Source organism: Miscanthus floridulus, chromosome 19 (assembly GCF_019320115.1).
Source record: "Miscanthus floridulus cultivar M001 chromosome 19, ASM1932011v1, whole genome shotgun sequence".
In the NCBI taxonomy this organism is placed as follows: Eukaryota; Viridiplantae; Streptophyta; class Magnoliopsida; order Poales; family Poaceae; genus Miscanthus; species Miscanthus floridulus.
The window spans coordinates 75,792,051-75,810,925 of NC_089598.1; the positions used below are offsets into that span (position 1 = coordinate 75,792,051).

Here is an 18,875-nt window from a genome sequence, read left to right on the forward strand (position 1 = left end):
GTTATTATATATTTTCATGTTCCCCTTGAGATAAATATCATGGGAATAGATTAGGTTGCGGTCTCATCACACAGAGGGATGGGAATGGGATTGATTCTACGCTCAAGGTTAAACTGTTGAATCTTATAGCACCTACATATGTTTGCCATAGGCTGTAGACAACAATTGCGACAACTGTGGTGTTTGTTGTTTAAATTGCATCTTAGTGGCCTGTAGGTGTGGGTTGGAATAATCATCATTATATATATTCTGGTGGTTCTGCACGCCTACTTGTTGGAAAACAACATTGACCATAAGCTGATTATTTTTACTGGTTATTACTAATGATTTACATGTAAATTCATTTGCCTTCTGTCCAAATGTCGAGGTTCCAAGGAAATAAAAACAGTCGGTACGGGTGTTCACTTTCATCTTTAACACGAGGAATCAGATAGGTAGCACATGGGACACAAATTTATACCGGTTTAGACAAGAAGTGCCTACGTCCAGTGGACAATAGATTGCTTATGTCGTATGGCCAGTGTTTACGGGAGCGCTGATGACTATTTGCCTAGGGTTGGTATGACCAATGATAAGTATCGATCACGGGCTCTCCAGCCACATTATATAGTCCGCAGGGTGAGGTTACAGATAGAGTCATGATCAGTTCACATAAAAGATTTTCTAGTTCGTTATAAAGAAATCTATCTAGAGATTCGGTTATCTATAGTATATCTTGATCTCCAAACTCCCTTCGATTGGTTGCTTGTCCCACTTCCGTAATGAGTAATTTAGTCTAATTTCATTCTAATTCATCTGTAATTATGTTTCTAGTATTATAATTTGAAAAGGGAAGTGAGTAGTTCATTTTTTATTAAAAAAAAGAAACAGAAGTGTGCGCCAAGGGCCCAAATGGTAACGTGCAGATCCCTTCACTTCGTAGCTTGTCCCACTGAACTACCCAGCAAACCCACAAGCTTGCCCGGTACCTACAGGGCCCAGCTGTACGTCACAGTATCGACCCGCAAGGTCCACTCCCACGTTCGCAAGTCGCAAGTCGCAGGTCGCAGGTCGCAGGTCGCAGCCCGCCTCCGCATCACCAGTTCCACCAACCGGAATACTCTAACTCGACTCCACCTCCCCGCCGTCCCCCACGAACCCACCGGAAGGACCCAGGGCGCCGCCGTCGGCACCATGCCCCGGCGCCTCCTCCTCCTCCTCCTCCTCGCCCTCTCGCTCGTAGCGTCCGCGAGCGCCGTGCCCGCTGTCATCCGCATGGTGCCGGACGACCCCACCGCGGCCTCCTCTGGCGCGGTAGACGACGCGGACTCGCTCTTCTGCGACAGCTGGAGGCTGTCTGTGGAGACGGCCAACGCGGGGCCCTGGCTCGCCGTGCCCGCGCGCTGCGGGGATTTCGTGCGGGACTACATGGAGGGGCCTCGCTACGCGTCTGACTCCGCCGTCGCCGCCGCCGACGCCCTAGCCTTCGCCTCTGATGCCCTGGCCGCCGCCGCCGAGTGGGGCGGCTCGGCGAGCGCGAGGCCGGCGTGGGTGTTCGACGTCGACGAGACGCTGCTCTCCAACGCGCCGTACTACGCGGTGAACGGATGGGGGTAAGGTGACTTGCTGCCTTTTCGAATCAGTTGTGGCAAAAACTGAACTCAATTCGATTATAAGCATTGCTCTGGGTTGTGATGACACTCCACCACTGTGGTTTGGCATTGGTTTGCCAACCAATGTGCCAATGCTGAGGTGTTTTCTGTCAACTGCCATGTGTACAATGTTAACATCGCACAAGTGGGATTGTTTGTCTGTAAACACATTGCTGCTTTAGAAAACATATTTCCACTGTTCCAGTGCTTGTGCTCTGAAATTAATTATGTTTCACGGGTATTGCTTTAGTTTATCCGTTCTCATTATTTTGTGATAACTATTTGAGAAAAAATAGCTGCAATGTGGGTTTCAGAACGTTCAAGTAGATTATGCTTTGGTAGGATTCTGGGACTATAGATTTACTAAGAAAGGAAGTAGAAGCAGCTAACTGTATCATGCATATAAAGCTGTTCTGGGTCCAAATTAGTCGGCATCCTCTGTCTACCTTACGGGCTTATGGTAAGCTTGTGTCTTTGTCGAATTTTTGCTTGTAACTTGGGGGATAACGCGCAATGTTTATTCAGCAAAAGAAAAGAAAGGTGCTAGATCTTTTGTCTCCGGGACATCTCTGGTATTGTTGAACTTTTTTTTAGTTGAGGTAAACCAGAAATTTTTTTAGGTTGCTCTTAAAAAAGGAATGCGTAAACTGGCTCTATTTGACTGCAAAATCATATGTCCAGTTTTGTTGTAGAGTATTTCTATTGTTTTGACATTTCCCCTGATTTTTTCTAGATCACTGGAATTCAATGAGACCTCATTTGATGAATGGGCAGATGTTGCAAAGGCACCAACATTACCACCAAGCTTGAATCTGTACAATCAACTTCAGGGACTTGGTTTCCATATTATCCTCTTGACTGGCCGGATTGAATTCCAACGTAATGCCACAGAATCGAATCTTTTGTCTGCTGGCTACAACTCATGGGAAAAACTCATACTGAGGTATTTCCTACAATTCTGGATATGAAAGTGATATATTGTCGATGTTTATTGAATTATATCCAAAAAAAAACCCAAGGAAGAAGTCCATTTTTTACCCTTGAAGTATTGCCTGAATTCGATTTTGGCCATCAAACTCCAAAATCAGACAACTTCATTGAACTATCAATATCTTGCACTTTAGGCCTAAGATCTCATTCTACACCATTTTGCACCACATCACCATGGTTTTGCGTTTGCACATATCTAGAGATGAAAGTTTTACTTTTCTATGGGCAATTGGTTCGACCCAAAACACATCAAAATGAATTAGTCTAGATTTCAAAGCAAGAAAAGGGAAAGGAAATACCCATTTCCCTACGGCATATCACCAGCCACGTCGAGTCCATGACAGTGTCTTCTTCCCCATCTCTCTTTTCCACCCTCTTCGGTGAGCGACACTGCTCTCCTACTCCCAGGCACCCAACGGTGGTATGCTGCTATCATCATCATCGCAGAAGTGTACACATGAAGGGCCATGGACACTAATGCCATGCCCATGCTGCTGGCAGCGGTCTGGCGGAGGACTAGACCGAGACATGAGGATTCTGTCCTGGCATCCAGGCAGCACATATCCACAGCAAGCGCTTACAAAACTGAAAAACAGATGTGAATTAATGCCATCTAAGCACGAAGCAAGCAAGAATTCAGGGAGCAAATATTTCTTGACCAGATCTGTCTAGAATCTTGAGCAGTGAGCTCTGCTCCTCCTAAAATCTTCCTTCACTTCATCCCCATATCCTCAATCCTTTTGCAAAATCAGTAGTCAAATCATGTTCTTATTGTATTCACTGTACCGTAAGTGCCCTTCACATTTCTGAACTATTGCTTTAGCTGCTGGAGTCATCAGCTGCATCAGCGTTTTTTTGTCCGCCATGCACTCTGTGTCGCCCTGCTCGATCTCTTCCTCTGACGTGCCTCTAATCTTTTATCACATCAGAACCTGTGCCTCGCTGCCTTGTGGACTGCATGTGCCGCTCAGCAAAACAGCTGCCATATGAGCACTGTGTAGGAGTAAAACCACCTTTTTGATTAGGCTAGAGATCTAAAGATGTCAGTTTGCACTTTAGGCCTAAGATCTCATTCTACACCATTTTGCACCACATCACCATGGTTTTGCGTTTGCACATATCTAGAGATGAAAGTTTTACTTTTCTATGGGCAATTGGTTCGACCCAAAACACATCAAAATGAATTAGTCTAGATTTCAAAGCAAGAAAAGGGAAAGGAAATACCCATTGGGTACCCACATGTATCCCTACGGCATATCACCAGCCACGTCGAGTCCATGACAGTGTCTTCTTCCCCATCTCTCTTTTCCACCCTCTTCGGTGAGCGACACTGCTCTCCTACTCCCAGGCACCCAACGGTGGTATGCTGCTATCATCATCATCGCAGAAGTGTACACATGAAGGGCCATGGACACTAATGCCATGCCCATGCTGCTGGCAGCGGTCTGGCGGAGGACTAGACCGAGACATGAGGATTCTGTCCTGGCATCCAGGCAGCACATATCCACAGCAAGCGCTTACAAAACTGAAAAACAGATGTGAATTAATGCCATCTAAGCACGAAGCAAGCAAGAATTCAGGGAGCAAATATTTCTTGACCAGATCTGTCTAGAATCTTGAGCAGTGAGCTCTGCTCCTCCTAAAATCTTCCTTCACTTCATCCCCATATCCTCAATCCTTTTGCAAAATCAGTAGTCAAATCATGTTCTTATTGTATTCACTGTACCGTAAGTGCCCTTCACATTTCTGAACTATTGCTTTAGCTGCTGGAGTCATCAGCTGCATCAGCGTTTTTTTGTCCGCCATGCACTCTGTGTCGCCCTGCTCGATCTCTTCCTCTGATGTGCCTCTAATCTTTTATCACATCAGAACCTGTGCCTCGCTGCCTTGTGGACTGCATGTGCCGCTCAGCAAAACAGCTGCCATATGAGCACTGTGTAGGAGTAAAACCACCTTTTTGATTAGGCTAGAGATCTAAAGATGTCAGTTTGCACTTTAGGCCTAAGATCTCATTCTACACCATTTTGCACCACATCACCATGGTTTTGCGTTTGCACATATCTAGAGATGAAAGTTTTACTTTTCTATGGGCAATTGGTTCGACCCAAAACACATCAAAATGAATTAGTCTAGATTTCAAAGCAAGAAAAGGGAAAGGAAATACCCATTGGGTACCCACATGTATCCCTACGGCATATCACCAGCCACGTCGAGTCCATGACAGTGTCTTCTTCCCCATCTCTCTTTTCCACCCTCTTCGGTGAGCGACACTGCTCTCCTACTCCCAGGCACCCAATGGTGGTATGCTGCTATCATCATCATCGCAGAAGTGTACACATGAAGGGCCATGGACACTAATGCCATGCCCATGCTGCTGGCAGCGGTCTGGCGGAGGACTAGACCGAGACATGAGGATTCTGTCCTGGCATCCAGGCAGCACATATCCACAGCAAGCGCTTACAAAACTGAAAAACAGATGTGAATTAATTCCATCTAAGCACGAAGCAAGCAAGAATTCAGGGAGCAAATATTTCTTGACCAGATCTGTCTAGAATCTTGAGCAGTGAGCTCTGCTCCTCCTAAAATCTTCCTTCACTTCATCCCGATATCCTCAATCCTTTTGCAAAATCAGTAGTCAAATCATGTTCTTATTGTATTCACTGTACCGTAAGTGCCCTTCACATTTCTGAACTATTGCTTTAGCTGCCGGAGTCATCAGCTGCATCAGTGTTTTTTTGTCCGCCATGCACTCTGTCACCCTGCTCGATCTCTTCCTCTGATGTGCCTCTAATCTTTTATCACATCAGAACCTGTGCCTCGCTGCCTTGTGGACTGCATGTGCCGCTCAGCAAAACAGCTGCCATATGAGCACTGTGTAGGAGTAAAACCACCTTTTTGATTAGGCTAGAGATCTAAAGATGTCAGTTTGAATAGTTTGAGAGCTGAAGCTGTCTGGTATTTGAGTTCAAGGGTCGAAATCAGATTGTCGTGAATCATGATATTTCTATGGCTAAAAGTAGTTTTCTACTATGTTTCCTTTTCACATTTTGTAGTTTTGTTACTGCAGATTTTCCTCAGGACATCTGCACCTAGGAGTTGTTATTACGTAATCACTAGCTCAATGTACATCATTCGCCAGCTCAGTTATTAATCTAAGCATATTCTTGCTGCAGGCAACGATCTGATATTGGCAAGACCGCTGTGCAGTACAAATCAGAGAGAAGAGCAGCAATGGAAGCGGAAGGTTTCAAGATACTTGGGAACTCAGGGGACCAGTGGAGTGATTTGATAGGATCGCCAATGGCAACGAGATCCTTCAAGCTCCCAAACCCAATGTACTTCATCAGCTGATTTTATTGTTAGAGCAGTGAAGGAGCAGGTTTTCGTGGGGCGTTCATAGCATCGTTATGGTCTCGCTCTGAAACTGCTTTTGTTAGACATCACTCTGGACATAAATTTGGATTTTATTCAAGCATGTTGAAATTCAACTGGGGCTTGGGGCCATTGAATCTGCCCTTTGATGATTTGTAATTACACATCTTTTCCCACACTATTGGAAGCATTTGTGGCAATGCAAGTTTTAAAGACTCTTGGTTCAAATCTGAAACAGATGAAATTTCAGTTATGTTTTAAAATTTGTGTACATTCAGATATAATGTTTGTTCTTTTGGCAATTTTTGTATCGTTTTTCTGTAGGATTTACAGTGGAACCAAATGATAGATATTGTATTGTTGTTGAGTGTTGACCCAGACTATGCCTTTAGCAGCCATATCAGTTCACCTTTAGACCAGTCAAGCGGAGACACAGGATTTATCACTATTGACATGAGAAGTAAACAGAAAAACTGAAAACTTCAATCGCAGAAAGCTCTACTGACGAAGGAAGATAGGGAGGCCACCAATCGATGGTACTCTAACTCATGCAGAAGTACTTATTACATTTGCGTGAGCGTGACCTAGCATCTGTACAGCTTGCCCTGGCATTCAGACGCAGCTAGTTTCCTCCCCCTCGGCTCTTTCTTTGCTACTGTCTTTGACAACCTGTTCTTCACACCCAGCGTTGCAGCGTGACGTCTGGACGCCTTCGGCCTCCTGATGTACGGGGTGGTCTTCTTTGCGAGGTCCTCCACGCAGATGACATCGGCTAGCGATGTGAAGGACTCGGACCTCCCCTGGTAGTACTTAGATAGCCCTGTTCTGAGGAAGTGTGGTTTAACTGTCAGAGATCATGTTGCAGGCATGAACAGGCACGAAGCAAGATATTCAGACTAGTTTCAGTTTGCTAGCACTTTGCAACTTGATGATGGATGGTCAATAGAATTTGCAGTCATCTTGCTCAAACTGTTTCATTTGGACTCGTTTTTGCATAGGAATTGGTGTAGTTTCAGTTGCAACACATAGGTAGGTGTGCGTGATCGAGTTCAAACCTATATATTTACATGAGCTCTGAAGGAAATCTGAAGACTGAATATTTATCAGAAATCCGTTTCATTTTGTTAAACAGCTATTGCATTTTTTTTTCAATTCACCTATTTTCAGTTCTCCATCGATCTATAGCAAAGCACTGCTTATATGATCATCTAGATCGTAGATTTGAGGCGCGCGTGTACCTGAGAGCCGGGAGATGATCCTGCATCGTCAACATCCCGTAGAGCGGCCCGCCGGCGGCCCCGTTCATCTGCGACGCTTCCGACTCTGACGACGTCGAGGAGGACAATGAAGACAAGGACGAGAAGTGACGACGACCCGCCGGTCGGGACGACGACGTCGCGCCGTCTCCGTCCTCCTCTCCGTCACCCACGCTCCACGTCGTCGTCGATGAGAAGAGCGAAGACGACGACCCGCTGGCGGACGCCGTCCCGATCCCCGACGACACCGACGATCCTGTACTCCCGGATACCCAACAACCTCCGGTGGCGCAGGCGCCGCCGTCCTCCCCTCCTGCGTGGAGCGCCACGGCGGCCTCGGAAGCCTCCCCCATCATTCGAATTCGAAGCGGCGGTGTTAGCTAGGATCGGAATATATCTTGCAACGCACGGGCCCGGCTGGGGGTTCGTGCGTCAATTTATATGCGCGGCTCCTCAGAAGGGGAGGAGGAGGAGGAGGCGGCGGCGGCGGCGGCGATCATGGGCTGGATTGCATGCTGTGTTCGGGTAACCGCAAATATGGCAAGGGAGAGGGTGGAGGGAGTGGATATGCATGCATCGCATGCTGTATACGTTTCCGTGGGCGGGAGCGTGGATATACTTTCCTACCTCTTGATATATATTCCAAAAAAAAACTAGGCTAATACTTTTTCTTTCCCTCTCTCTCATCTCCGGATAGGGCTTAGCGTCCTGGCAACCTGATCGTCAACTCCATGGACGACGGATCGGCTGCGTCGGGCGCCTCGCTGAAATTTTGATTTTGAATTGAAAAAAAAAAAAGGTGGTTCCATCAGATGCCCAACACGATCATCCACCGCCTCCGCGCCCTCCGGAAACACGGATCCAACCGCACGATTTTTCTTCTCCAGTTTGTAATGGCCAATATATGCCAGGCTGTATTACGAACTAGTGGACAACTGGACATGCACCTATGGTGCATACGTGCCTATCTAAAAATTTTCTTTTACCATAGATGAGCAACTATCATTTTTTTCTCCAGAAGTCAAATTTCTTTTACCTATGGTGCATACGAGCTTCACAGAGGTGACCGAACGTGGTCCTTATAGCGACCGGACGCGTCCAATCAAGATGCTCAGCAACGGCAGGCGTCAGCAACAGCGACCGGACGCTGAGGATTTAAGTTGAAAGGATCAAGATGCCCAAAAGAGTAGTGAATTGGACTAATTCTAAAATTATTTACAATAATCAAACCCAACACTTAACCCACTTCACCCCTTGTGCCTAGAATATGTTTCTAATGTTCTACCGCACAAAAGTTTTACAACCTAAGTTTCAATCCTACTCTAGCATGGCAATTCTATGAATATAAAGACAAAATTGAATTGCTCAAAGTAAATGCTTAAAGTAAAGAGAGAAGTAGGAACGCGGCGATATTTTGCCGAGGTATCGGAGAGTCGCCACTCCCCACTAGTCCTCGTTAGAGCACCAGCGCAAGGGTGCAGCTCCCCCTTGATCCGTGCAAGGATCAAGTGCTCTCTACGGATTGATTCTTCGACACTCCGTCGCGGTAAATCATCCACAACCGCTCACAACTTGAGTTGGGTCATCCACAAGCTCCACCGAATGATCACCAAACTCCCAATCACCACCAAGCTATCTAGGTGATAGTGATCACCAAGAGTAACAAGCAAGAACTCCCACTTGACTACAACAAGCCTAATGAGAAGGGTGGATGCACACTTGCTACTCTCTTTTCACTAATGAGGCCTCTCTCTTGTATTCTCAAATCTCAATCACCTCACTAGGACCTTGCTCTCCTTGGCACTCTCAAGGGTGTTTCTTAGCTGTTGAAATGAGCAAAAGTGATCTCTTAAGTGAATAGAGGAAGTATTTATAACCCCTCATTCAAAACGAACCATTATATACCACTGTGGGGTGACCGGACGCTCCGGTCAAGGTGACCGGACGCTCCGGTCAGTTCTACCCGCCATCGAGCAGTTAAGTTATGACTGGACACTGACCAGCGTTCGGTCAGCATTGACCGGATGCGTCTAGTCATAAAAACTGTTCTCTGGAACCTTACTGATGTTGACCGGACTCTGGCACCCAACGTCCGGTCACTTTACTGCTCAGCGTCCGATCATTAGTTGAAACCTGACCAACGTCCGGTCAGCACTGACTGGACACGTCCGATCAGGATTCTCCCTCTCTGGAACCTTACTGGAGTTGACCAGACTCTGGCACCCAGCATCCGGTCATATTTCTCTCAGCGTCTGGTCACACCAGAACCAGCGTTCGGTCAACATTTGACCCTCCATTCACTTCCAACTCGCAATCATATGTGAATGAAGTTTGCTCCAATTGATCTTAGGGCTACTTTGAAGCTACCTAGTGCTAGATTTTATAAGTGTGCACCACACCTAACCCACTAGACTCACCTAGGTCAAGCTACCCGTCCATACCCTCCTTAATAGTACGGCCAAAGGAAAAACAAAGTCCTAAACTACTCTAAGTGTCTTTTCAACACCAAACGACACTTATAACTAGTCCATCCTTAACCTTGTCGTCCATCCTTTAAAAACTGAAACGATTTACATCGTAGGGGCATGACAACCATGACTGTCCAATCAATTGTTATTACCATGACCTAACTTAATTGTATCTGCAAAACACACGTTAGTCACAATAATCTCGTATTGTCATTAATCACCGAAACCCAACTAGGGGCCTAGATGCTTTCAATCTCCCATTTTTGGTGATTGATGACAATACAACCTCGAGTATATAAAAGAGATGAGGTTTTCAATATGCTTGGTTCATATAAGATTTTAACAATAAGAACAAAAGGGTTAGGCAAGCTTATATGACCCAAGCCAACATGATGTACTCAATTGATATGAAATAAGCATGAGTACAAGAAATAAAGCTCATTTGCGTCGGAGTAAAACGCGGAAGCAAAGCAAATGAGCATAACCAAGTGACATGACATATATAAAGATCAAAGTAGAGAGCACACATGTCACATATCACATAAATATCACTATCACATAAATATCACGATCATATTAATATCACACGTACGTAGTTCAATGCATGAAGGTAAACATGAATGCATAATAGAGTATCACACATAAAAAACCAAATATAATAAGTAAGCTCCCCCGAGATGTACCGCTCCCCCTATGTCTATCATACTCGATCCCTCTCCCCCTTTGGCGTCAAACACCAAAACCTAAGGGTCGATCAGCGAGGCTACAGCGGACGAGTTAGGTGCTGAGGTGCGATGAGCGATCTGGAACTGTGCAGCATCATCATCTGATCCTGAGCTCTGAGCTGTATGACCCTCTGTCATTGGAAGTGATGCTGAAGCGATCTGAGTTGGATCTGGTACTGGTGCGGCCTATGACTCTACATGTATCACTGAAGCAGGCGGCTCTGATGATGCAACTAATGATGGGAGCGTCTCTGTAGTCCCAGTAATAAGAGCAACTATGGAAGGACTAGGGACATGTAGATCTGGCGGTGTCGGCTGCCCTGTTAGCTCATTGAAGGTAGCATCAAGGCTCCTAGAGACTAGGGTGTCTAGTACAAGCATCGATGAACTCTGAGCCGGTGTGAAGCCCATATGTAGCGGTGTGAACTGCAGACCCTGGGCTATCACTAGCGAAGCAAACCACTGGGACACCTGCTCCGTAGGTGAAGCAAACTGAGTAGCTATCTGTCCCTGACTCTGAAGCCCACTGGGCTATAGAACTAGATTTTGTGAAGTGGTGGCAGGCTGGCCGAGCTAAGATGTAAGCTGTGGCAGTGGAGCCCCGATAGCAGTCACAACATGCTGCATAAATCCAAGTAACTACTGCTGTATGAGGAGCTGCTGCTGCTGCATGGCCTACTGCTACTGCTAGATAGCCTGCTGCTGTCGCTGGAACTTGTCCTATCTAGCCTAAACCTGTGCTAGAGCAACTGCTGTCTCCTAGGCCTAGCGAGCCTGATCCTGCCTCATCCGCTCAAAAATAGCAAGAAGAGCGGGGTCTATCTACAGTGCCTGTGGAGCTGAGATGGAACCACTGGCCTCACCATCATGTCGTTGAGGAGGCATCCGAGGGATATCCTAATAATCATCATATGTACTATCGCTGGGTCGCTCTCGACCATACCCTCCTACTGAGCATCTAGCTCCTCCTCCTCTATCGCTGCAATGCCCCTAATAGTCTCATCCTGCTGGGCTGCAGACTCTGGCACTTCTAGACGATGGCTCAGCTGGCTAGGTGTCCTCACTGCACTATGGCGGAGCATCTAAGTCATATTATAAGCTGGAAACTCTGTAGTATCTCCTAAATACTCTGCCAACATCTCAGGAGGCCTCACTGTGACTGCCCTATGAATCAGAAAAGTAATCCAGTGAGCATACGACAGCTGCCTGTGACCTCTAAATCCCTCTGCAAGTGTATCCTCCATATCAGAAAGAATGACATCACATACATCAAAGATTGTCTGCTGCATTAGAGCATTCAGTAGCCACAACTGAATGCGAGTCAATCCCTTGCGATATCCCATCCTCGGTAGCAGGGTCCTCCTCATGATAGCATCAAGCAGTCTGGCTATAGGAGTAAGATCTCTAGGTGTCCTGCTCGACCCCTTGCCGAAAGGCTCTGTGAAGCAAGGTCAGATGAGATTAGTGGGAGGCACAAGACCGCTGTGAGGGCGTCTAGGAGGCTCTGTGTGTCCATAGCAAACCTCGTGAATGCGGATGGGTGACTCCTGAAGCCTGAGTATCTCTCTGACCCTAAAGCTCATCAGCTTGTGGTCTCGGCCTCTGAATGCAAAGTGAATGAACCTGTGAGCTGGGTCAATCCAAATTATAGCATAGAACTCACGGACCCAAGATGGAACATATCTGTCTGTCCATTCAAGTAAATCTGTCAGCCCTGGCAAGTAAGAGAGGTGTGGACGTATCTGCTCTCCTACAGCTGCTACAATGGCCTCAATAGAACAAACCCTCTAAGACCTGAATGCAACCCCACTGTTAAGATATGTATTATAAAAATCCTTCTGCAGTGGTGTATAGAACCCCTCTAAAGCACGCTCATCCCTCCTCAGCGGGAACTAGTCCTCGAACTATACGAATCTGAGTTATTGCACCTGCTTGGCCGTGGTGGCCGTCAAATCTAGATGAGTCGCTGGAGGCGGACCCTATGGTCTAGGAGGCGGATGAGAACCCCTCCGCTGTGTCTCTGGCCTCGGTGTCACCTAGGTACGGGTACAACTAGAGTGGCGAAGCTATGGTGCCTGCTCTATCTCCTTTATCTGCTCTGCCTGCTCAGTCTGCTCAGTCTCCCCTATTTGCTGCTATGGCTCCCCCTGAGGCTGAGTATCCTCCAAGGCAACATGCCATACCTCAAGCATGATAGTCCCAGCTGGACTACCATGATGACACTCAATCTGCTCAATAGCTGCCCTCTGTGCTAGTAAAAGCTGATCTGTAATCTGGACTCCACTCCTAGCACATCCTCTCTCTGCACGCTCTACGATGGCTGTCACTGCTGCTGCTCTCGCTGCATCAGCATCTGCATACTTTCGCTTCTTCGACGTGATCTTCTTTGTCATCTTGCCTTTCACATTAGCAGGCAAGCGAGGCAGAGGCATCGGATCCTCATCACCTGGACCACCTCCAGCGTTCTTGACATGAGCCATTGCTAAAACTGAAACAAACTACAATCATGATAAGAACCAACTGTCACTGACACTTTCGAGGCTTGGCCTTGATCCGTACTCACAAGCTTGGCCCCGAGTTCACTGTCAACTGCCAAAGTAACCTTAGAAACACCGACTCACTGTACGTTAGAATAGATCGGATATATGAATAATTTCAATATACATCTAGAGATACGAAACCCTAAGAAGCAAGCAATAGATACGAAATTAGAATCGAGGGCTTGCTACCTGATGAATCGGTGACCAAAGAGAAGAGGAATGAATCATGGCACCATCAAATCGACAATTAGGGTTAGGGTTGCGCTGGTCTGCGGCACTGTTGGTGGTAGCTAGGGTACCGGCAACTCTGATGCTGGCGGCGCTAGGGCACGGCATGGCGGCGCTGTTGCAGGGCGACAAAGCTGGCGGCTTGGCGTGATGGCGTTTGGGCACAATGGCGTGGGGCGACGTGATTGCACGGGCACGCGGAGCAGAGGCGTGGGTGTGGCTGCGCGGTGGTGAATGCAGTGTGCGGGCGTGGGGAGGTGCAATGCGGCGCGAAGAGGTCACGGCGGCTGTGGAGGCGCGGCTAGGGCTTTGCGCGGTGATGTCGGCGTGAGCAAGATGAGTACGAGTGGCACGGATGCGAGATTATATGGTGGCCCCCGTGATGGAAGAGATATGGAAAGAAATAGAGTTCGAAACCCGCATGACATTAACTGACCGAACGCTCTGGTGGCAATGATCGGACGCTGCCACCTAGAGTCCGGTCGACTCTAGAGAGGTCCAAATCTCCTCAAGTCACGATCGGACGCATCCGATCACCACTGACCGGACGCAGCCAGAGTCTGGTCGATCCTTAGATCTTCTTCGCTTGACCAGACGTAGGAACATCATCTAACCAAACGCAGGGAAAGAACTGTATCAGCGTCCGGTCACTCCTTCGCAGCAACGGTTCACCTCCTGTGAACTGACCGGACGCTGGACATCAGAGTCCGGTGCAGCGTCTGGTCACTCCTTTTTAGTAGATCTTTAAAGTTCCTTCGTGCTGCCTGTTCCTAATCAAGTCCCAACTTTAATAAGACCCAAATAAACACCAATTGAGAGTGATGTGAGTGACCTCTCTCAGACCCTCTAATTTTTCAAAGTATTTTACCTTAGGCTATAATTCTTTTTAAGAAACTAGGCAATAAAAGGGTGATTGAAGAGAAACATCAAAACAACATTCATGCATATGCAATGCAATACTTGAAAGTAATTCTAGTTGCTTGTCAAGTTTGATCCAAGGTTAAGCTTCTTCACACGCTTTTCGGCGGTTTTCTTAACCATGTTAGACAAGCCCTAAACGTATTACCAAGAAGTAAACATATTGTATATTACAATGTAATACAAGGGACAACACAAGCTCATTTTCTAGTGAAGTTGCTAAAATCAAGCACATTGAGCTTATTCCTCAACTGACAAAATGTAGCCTCATCTAGCGGTTTAGTGAAGATATCCGCCAATTAATCCTCGGTCCTTATACCTTCGAATGAAATATCATTCTTAGCAACATGATCTCTAAGAAAGTGATGGCAGATATCTATGTGCTTGGTGCGAGAGTGTTGAACTGGATTATTAGCAAGCTTTACCGCACTCTCATTGTCACATAAAAGTGGTACCTTTTGTAGAACTACACCATAGTCTAGCAAAGTTTGCTTCATATAAAGTATTTGTGCAAACAAGCACCCGCGGTAATGTATTATGCTTCGGCGGTGGACAAAGCCACACTATTTTGCTTCTTAGAGGACCAAGACACAAGTGATCTACCAAGCAAATGGCACCTTCTGGATGTGCTTTTTCTATCAACTTTGCAACCAGCATAATTCGAATCGGAATAGCCAACTAATTCAAATCTAGCTCCTTTGGGATACCAAAGGCCAATGCTTGGTGTGCGCTTAAGATACCTAAGGATTCTTTTAACGACAATCAAATGAGCTTCCTTAGGATTAGTTTGAAATCTAGCACACATACACACACTAAACATGATGTCATTCCTAGATGCGGTTAAATATAATAAGCTACCAATCATAGAGCGGTAGAGAGTTTGATCAACCATTTTACCTCCCTCATCTAGGTTGAGATATCCATTAGATGACATTGCTGTCTTGATTGGCTTACATTCATCTATATTGAACCTCTTGAGAAGATCCTTGGTATACTTTTCTTGATAGATGAAAATTCCTTCTCTCATTTGCTTGACTTAAAAACCAATAAAGAATGTAAGCTCTCCAATCATTGACATCTCGAACTCCTTCGACATCAGTTTATCAAACTCTTTGCAAGAATCTTCATTTGATGATCCAAAGATGATATCATCAACATATACTTGACAAATGAAGATCTCTCCATCAAGCTTCTTGGTGAATAGTGTGGTGTCGAACTTTCCAATGGTAAAGCCCTTCTCAATGAGAAAATCCCAAAGGCGTTCATACCATGCTCTTAGGGCTTGCTTAAGCCCATATAGCGCCTTAGACAACCTATAAACATAATTAGGATATCTAGGGTCTTCAAACCTAGGAGGTTGATCAACATAGACTAGTTCATTAATAAAGCCATTTAAAAATACACTTTTGACATCCATTTGATATAATTTCATTTTATGATGTGATGCATATGCAAGGATACGAATGGCTTCAAGTCTTGCAACCGGTGCAAAGGTCTCTCCAAAATCCAACCCTTCAACTTGAGAGAACCCCTTTGCAACTAGTCTTGCCTTGTTCCTCACAACAACACCTTGATTATCTTGCTTGTTGTGGAACACCTACTTTGTTCCAATGACTCTTGCACCTTGTGGTCACTCTTCAAGAGTTCAAACTTCATTGCAGGTGAAGTTGTTCAACTCTTCATGCATGGCATTTATCCAATCAGAATCTTGAAGAGCTTCTTTTACATTCTTAGGTTCAACACAAGAGACAAAAGAGTGATGTTCAATAAAAGAAGCAAGTTTTTTAGATTAAGTCATTACACCCTTTGATGGCTCCCTATGATGAGATCTCGTGGATGAGCTTGTAGTAAAGGTGAATTTCTTCTATCAACCACTTGAGGGAGAGGTTGTGGATTATCAACATCTTGTGCTTGTGCCACCATTTGATTATGAGAGACATGAGTATCTTTATTTTCTACTCTTGCATCTTTATCATCATCTTGTGGCACATTTGATGAAGAAGGTGGATTGATCACTTGTACATCATCTTCATCATCTTGAGGCTTGATGTCTCCAACCAGAATGTTCTTCATAGCCTCCCTCAATGGTTCATCACCTACATCATCAAGATTCTTATGTGCTCCTTGGGAGCCGTTAGATTCATCAAATTCCACATCATATGTTTCTTCAACCAAGCCGGTGGTATGGTTAAATACTCTATATGCTTTGGACTTTGATGAGTAACCAACAAGAAAACCAATATCACAACGTCTTTGAAACTTCCCTAGGTGTTGCCGCTCCTTGTAGATGTAGCATTTGCAACCAAACACCCTAAAGAAGGAGACGTCTGGCTTCTTTCCATTGAGCAACTCATAAGGTGTCTTGCCAAGAAATTTTTGAAGGAATAGGCGGTTGGATGCATAATATGCGGTGTTGATAGCTTCCGCCCATAGAGCTTTGGGTGTGTTGTACTCATCAAGCATTGTTCTTGCAAGTGTAATGAGTGTCCGATTCTTTCTCTCTACTACACCATTTTATTAAGGAGTATATATTACGGAGACCTTATGCTTGATCCCAACTTCATCACAATAGGCTTCAATATTTGTGTTGTCAAACTCTTTACCATTATGACTTCTAATCTTCTTGAGCTTCACTTGAAACTCATTTTGTGCTCTCTTGGCAAACTTCTTGAAGCATGATGCAACTTCGGATTTGTCATGAAGGAAGAACACCTATGTATATCTTGAGTAGTCATCAACAATCACAAGACAATAAAGATTTTCTCCCAAACTCTTGTAAGTTGTTGGTCCAAATAAGTCCATGTGAAGGAGCTCTAGCACTCTTGTGGTTGACATAAAAGTTTTTGTAGGATGAGTGTTTGCAACTTGTTTACCGACTTGACATGCACTACAAAGCTTGTCCTTCTCAAATTTCACATCCTTCAACCCTCTCACCAATTCATTTCTCATAAGCTTCTTGAGTGAACTCATTCCAACATGAGCAAGTCTTCTATGCCATAGCCACCTAAGTGATGTTTTGGTAAATAGGCATGTCTTCAAGTTAGCACCTTCGGAGGTGAAATCCACTAGATATAGGTTGTTGTATCTAAATCCTTTGAATATCACTTGATCATCATCCTTCTTAGATACAACAACTTCCTTCTCGGTAAACAAGCACTGAAAGCCAAGATCACACAATTGTTCAACGGATAGCAAGTTGAAACTCAAGGAAGCAACATATAGCACATTTGAGATAGAATGATCATTTGATATTGCCACTTTGCCCAATCCTTTGGCTTTGCCCTTTGAATTATCTCCAAATGTAAGTCTTTCTTGTCCATCAACTTCTTCATCTAGTGAGGTGAACATACAAGGATCACCGGTCATATGTTGTGTGCAACCACTATCAATTACCCAATGACTTCCACCGGTCTTATAGTTCACCTACACACAAGAGATCAAGCTTTAGGAACCCAAACTTGTTGAGGGCCCTTGACTTTCTCAACAAGTGACTTTGCAACCCAAATTTTCTTAGGCCTATTCTTGTTGGGAGGTCCTAAGAATATAACTCTCATCTTTCCACTAGAGTCCTTTCTAAGCATGTAATGAGCATTGAAAGCAAAGGGTCTAGCATGCTTGGGCAAGGGTTGTGGTCGTGGAGTTTGACACTCATGGGCAAAGTGACCTTCTTGTCCACACTCAAAACACCTCTTTGGCCTTGGCTTTGACTTGTGTTGTTGGAGTTGAGCTTGAGCCTTCTTCTCTTGATTTGCCAAATATCCAATTCTACTTCTATCCATCTTCATGATGGTGTTCATGAGTAACTCACTTTGAAGATGCTTGCCTCTTGTGAACTTGCTCAAGCCAATCTTGAGATATTCTTTCTCTAACTTGAGCTTCTTGTTCTCTTCTTTGAGCTCATCATGATTTTTCTCCATCTTTAGTTTCTTGTTCTCTTCTTTGAGTTTTTCATTCTCTTCCTTGAGCTTTACATCATAATCATGATCAAGGTTCTCTAACACAATAGTGTTGGTGGTTGATAGCTTCTCAAGATCTGTCTTTAGCTTCTCATTCTCATTCTTGATCTTGACATACTCATCATAATCATCGGACTCAACCACTTGCTTGCCTTTGCTACTAGAACCTTGCTCAATGCTCTCAATGATTAAATCATCATATGATGTAGCTATATCAATCTTAACAACATCGTTAGTAGCATCATGTGGCTCATTGGATAAAAACTCATGAGAGATAACAAGTTCTAGCTTTTCATTCTTAGCTCTTGACTTTCTAATGATCTTAGTATATTGATTTAGAAATTTAACAAGATCATCATATGAAGGTGATTCATATTCATCATCATCACTATCACTATCACTATCATCATTGTTAGCATGATCATCACCACTACTATCATCATCATTTGATACCTTTTGTTCACCCTTGGCCATAAGGCATAGGTGTGTAGAGGATGATGGTGGTGGTGTCGGTGAAGATGATGAAGAGTCAATCATAATGGCGACCACCTTCTCGTTGTCACTATCATCATCGGATGAGCAACTAGATGAATCAATGTTCGTGAGCCAATCACCGATGATGTATGCCTTGCCATTTTTCTTCTTGTGAAAGTCCTTGCCATCCTTCTTCTTGTATGGCTTGTTTTTCTTCTTCTTATCTTCATCTTCATCACTTGAGTCATCTTTCTTGCCCTTGTTCTTCTTCTTATACTTGTCTTTCTTGGGCTTGGTGCATTGATGTGCTAGATGAC

General features: G+C 45.0%; 2 protein-coding genes across 2 annotated transcripts; one reads left to right on the plus strand and one right to left on the minus strand.

The window, feature by feature from the left end:
• The first annotated feature begins 1,033 nt into the window (after positions 1-1,033).
• Positions 1,034-6,248, plus strand: LOC136529064 (acid phosphatase 1-like). Its single transcript, XM_066522117.1, has 3 exons — positions 1,034-1,592; positions 2,365-2,574; positions 5,795-6,248. Exons 1-3 carry the CDS (start codon positions 1,174-1,176, stop codon positions 5,970-5,972), a joined length of 807 nt encoding a protein of 268 aa, XP_066378214.1. The 5' UTR covers positions 1,034-1,173; the 3' UTR covers positions 5,973-6,248.
• A 222-nt stretch (positions 6,249-6,470) lies between these two features.
• Positions 6,471-7,769, minus strand: LOC136525370 (protein OXIDATIVE STRESS 3 LIKE 2-like). The gene is made up of 2 exons (XM_066518371.1): positions 7,232-7,769; positions 6,471-6,818 (listed from the first exon to the last, which is right to left on the minus strand). The coding sequence occupies exons 1-2, from the start codon at positions 7,603-7,605 to the stop codon at positions 6,578-6,580; spliced, it is 615 nt and encodes a 204-aa protein (XP_066374468.1). The 5' UTR covers positions 7,606-7,769; the 3' UTR covers positions 6,471-6,577.
• Positions 7,770-18,875: the final 11,106 nt, after the last annotated feature.

Excerpts from the sequence above, each read along its gene's own strand:
- LOC136525370 (XM_066518371.1), bottom strand. The coding sequence starts at position 7,605 with ATGATGGGGGAGGCTTCCGAGGCCGCCGTGGCGCTCCACGCAGGAGGG. Across the intron at positions 6,819-7,231 it reads GATCATCTCCCGGCTCTCAG|AACAGGGCTATCTAAGTACT; the intron begins GTACACGCGCGC and ends ACACTTCCTCAG.
- LOC136529064 (XM_066522117.1), top strand. The coding sequence starts at position 1,174 with ATGCCCCGGCGCCTCCTCCTCCTCCTCCTCCTCGCCCTCTCGCTCGTA. Across the intron at positions 1,593-2,364 it reads TACGCGGTGAACGGATGGGG|ATCACTGGAATTCAATGAGA; the intron begins GTAAGGTGACTT and ends GATTTTTTCTAG. Across the intron at positions 2,575-5,794 it reads TGGGAAAAACTCATACTGAG|GCAACGATCTGATATTGGCA; the intron begins GTATTTCCTACA and ends TTCTTGCTGCAG.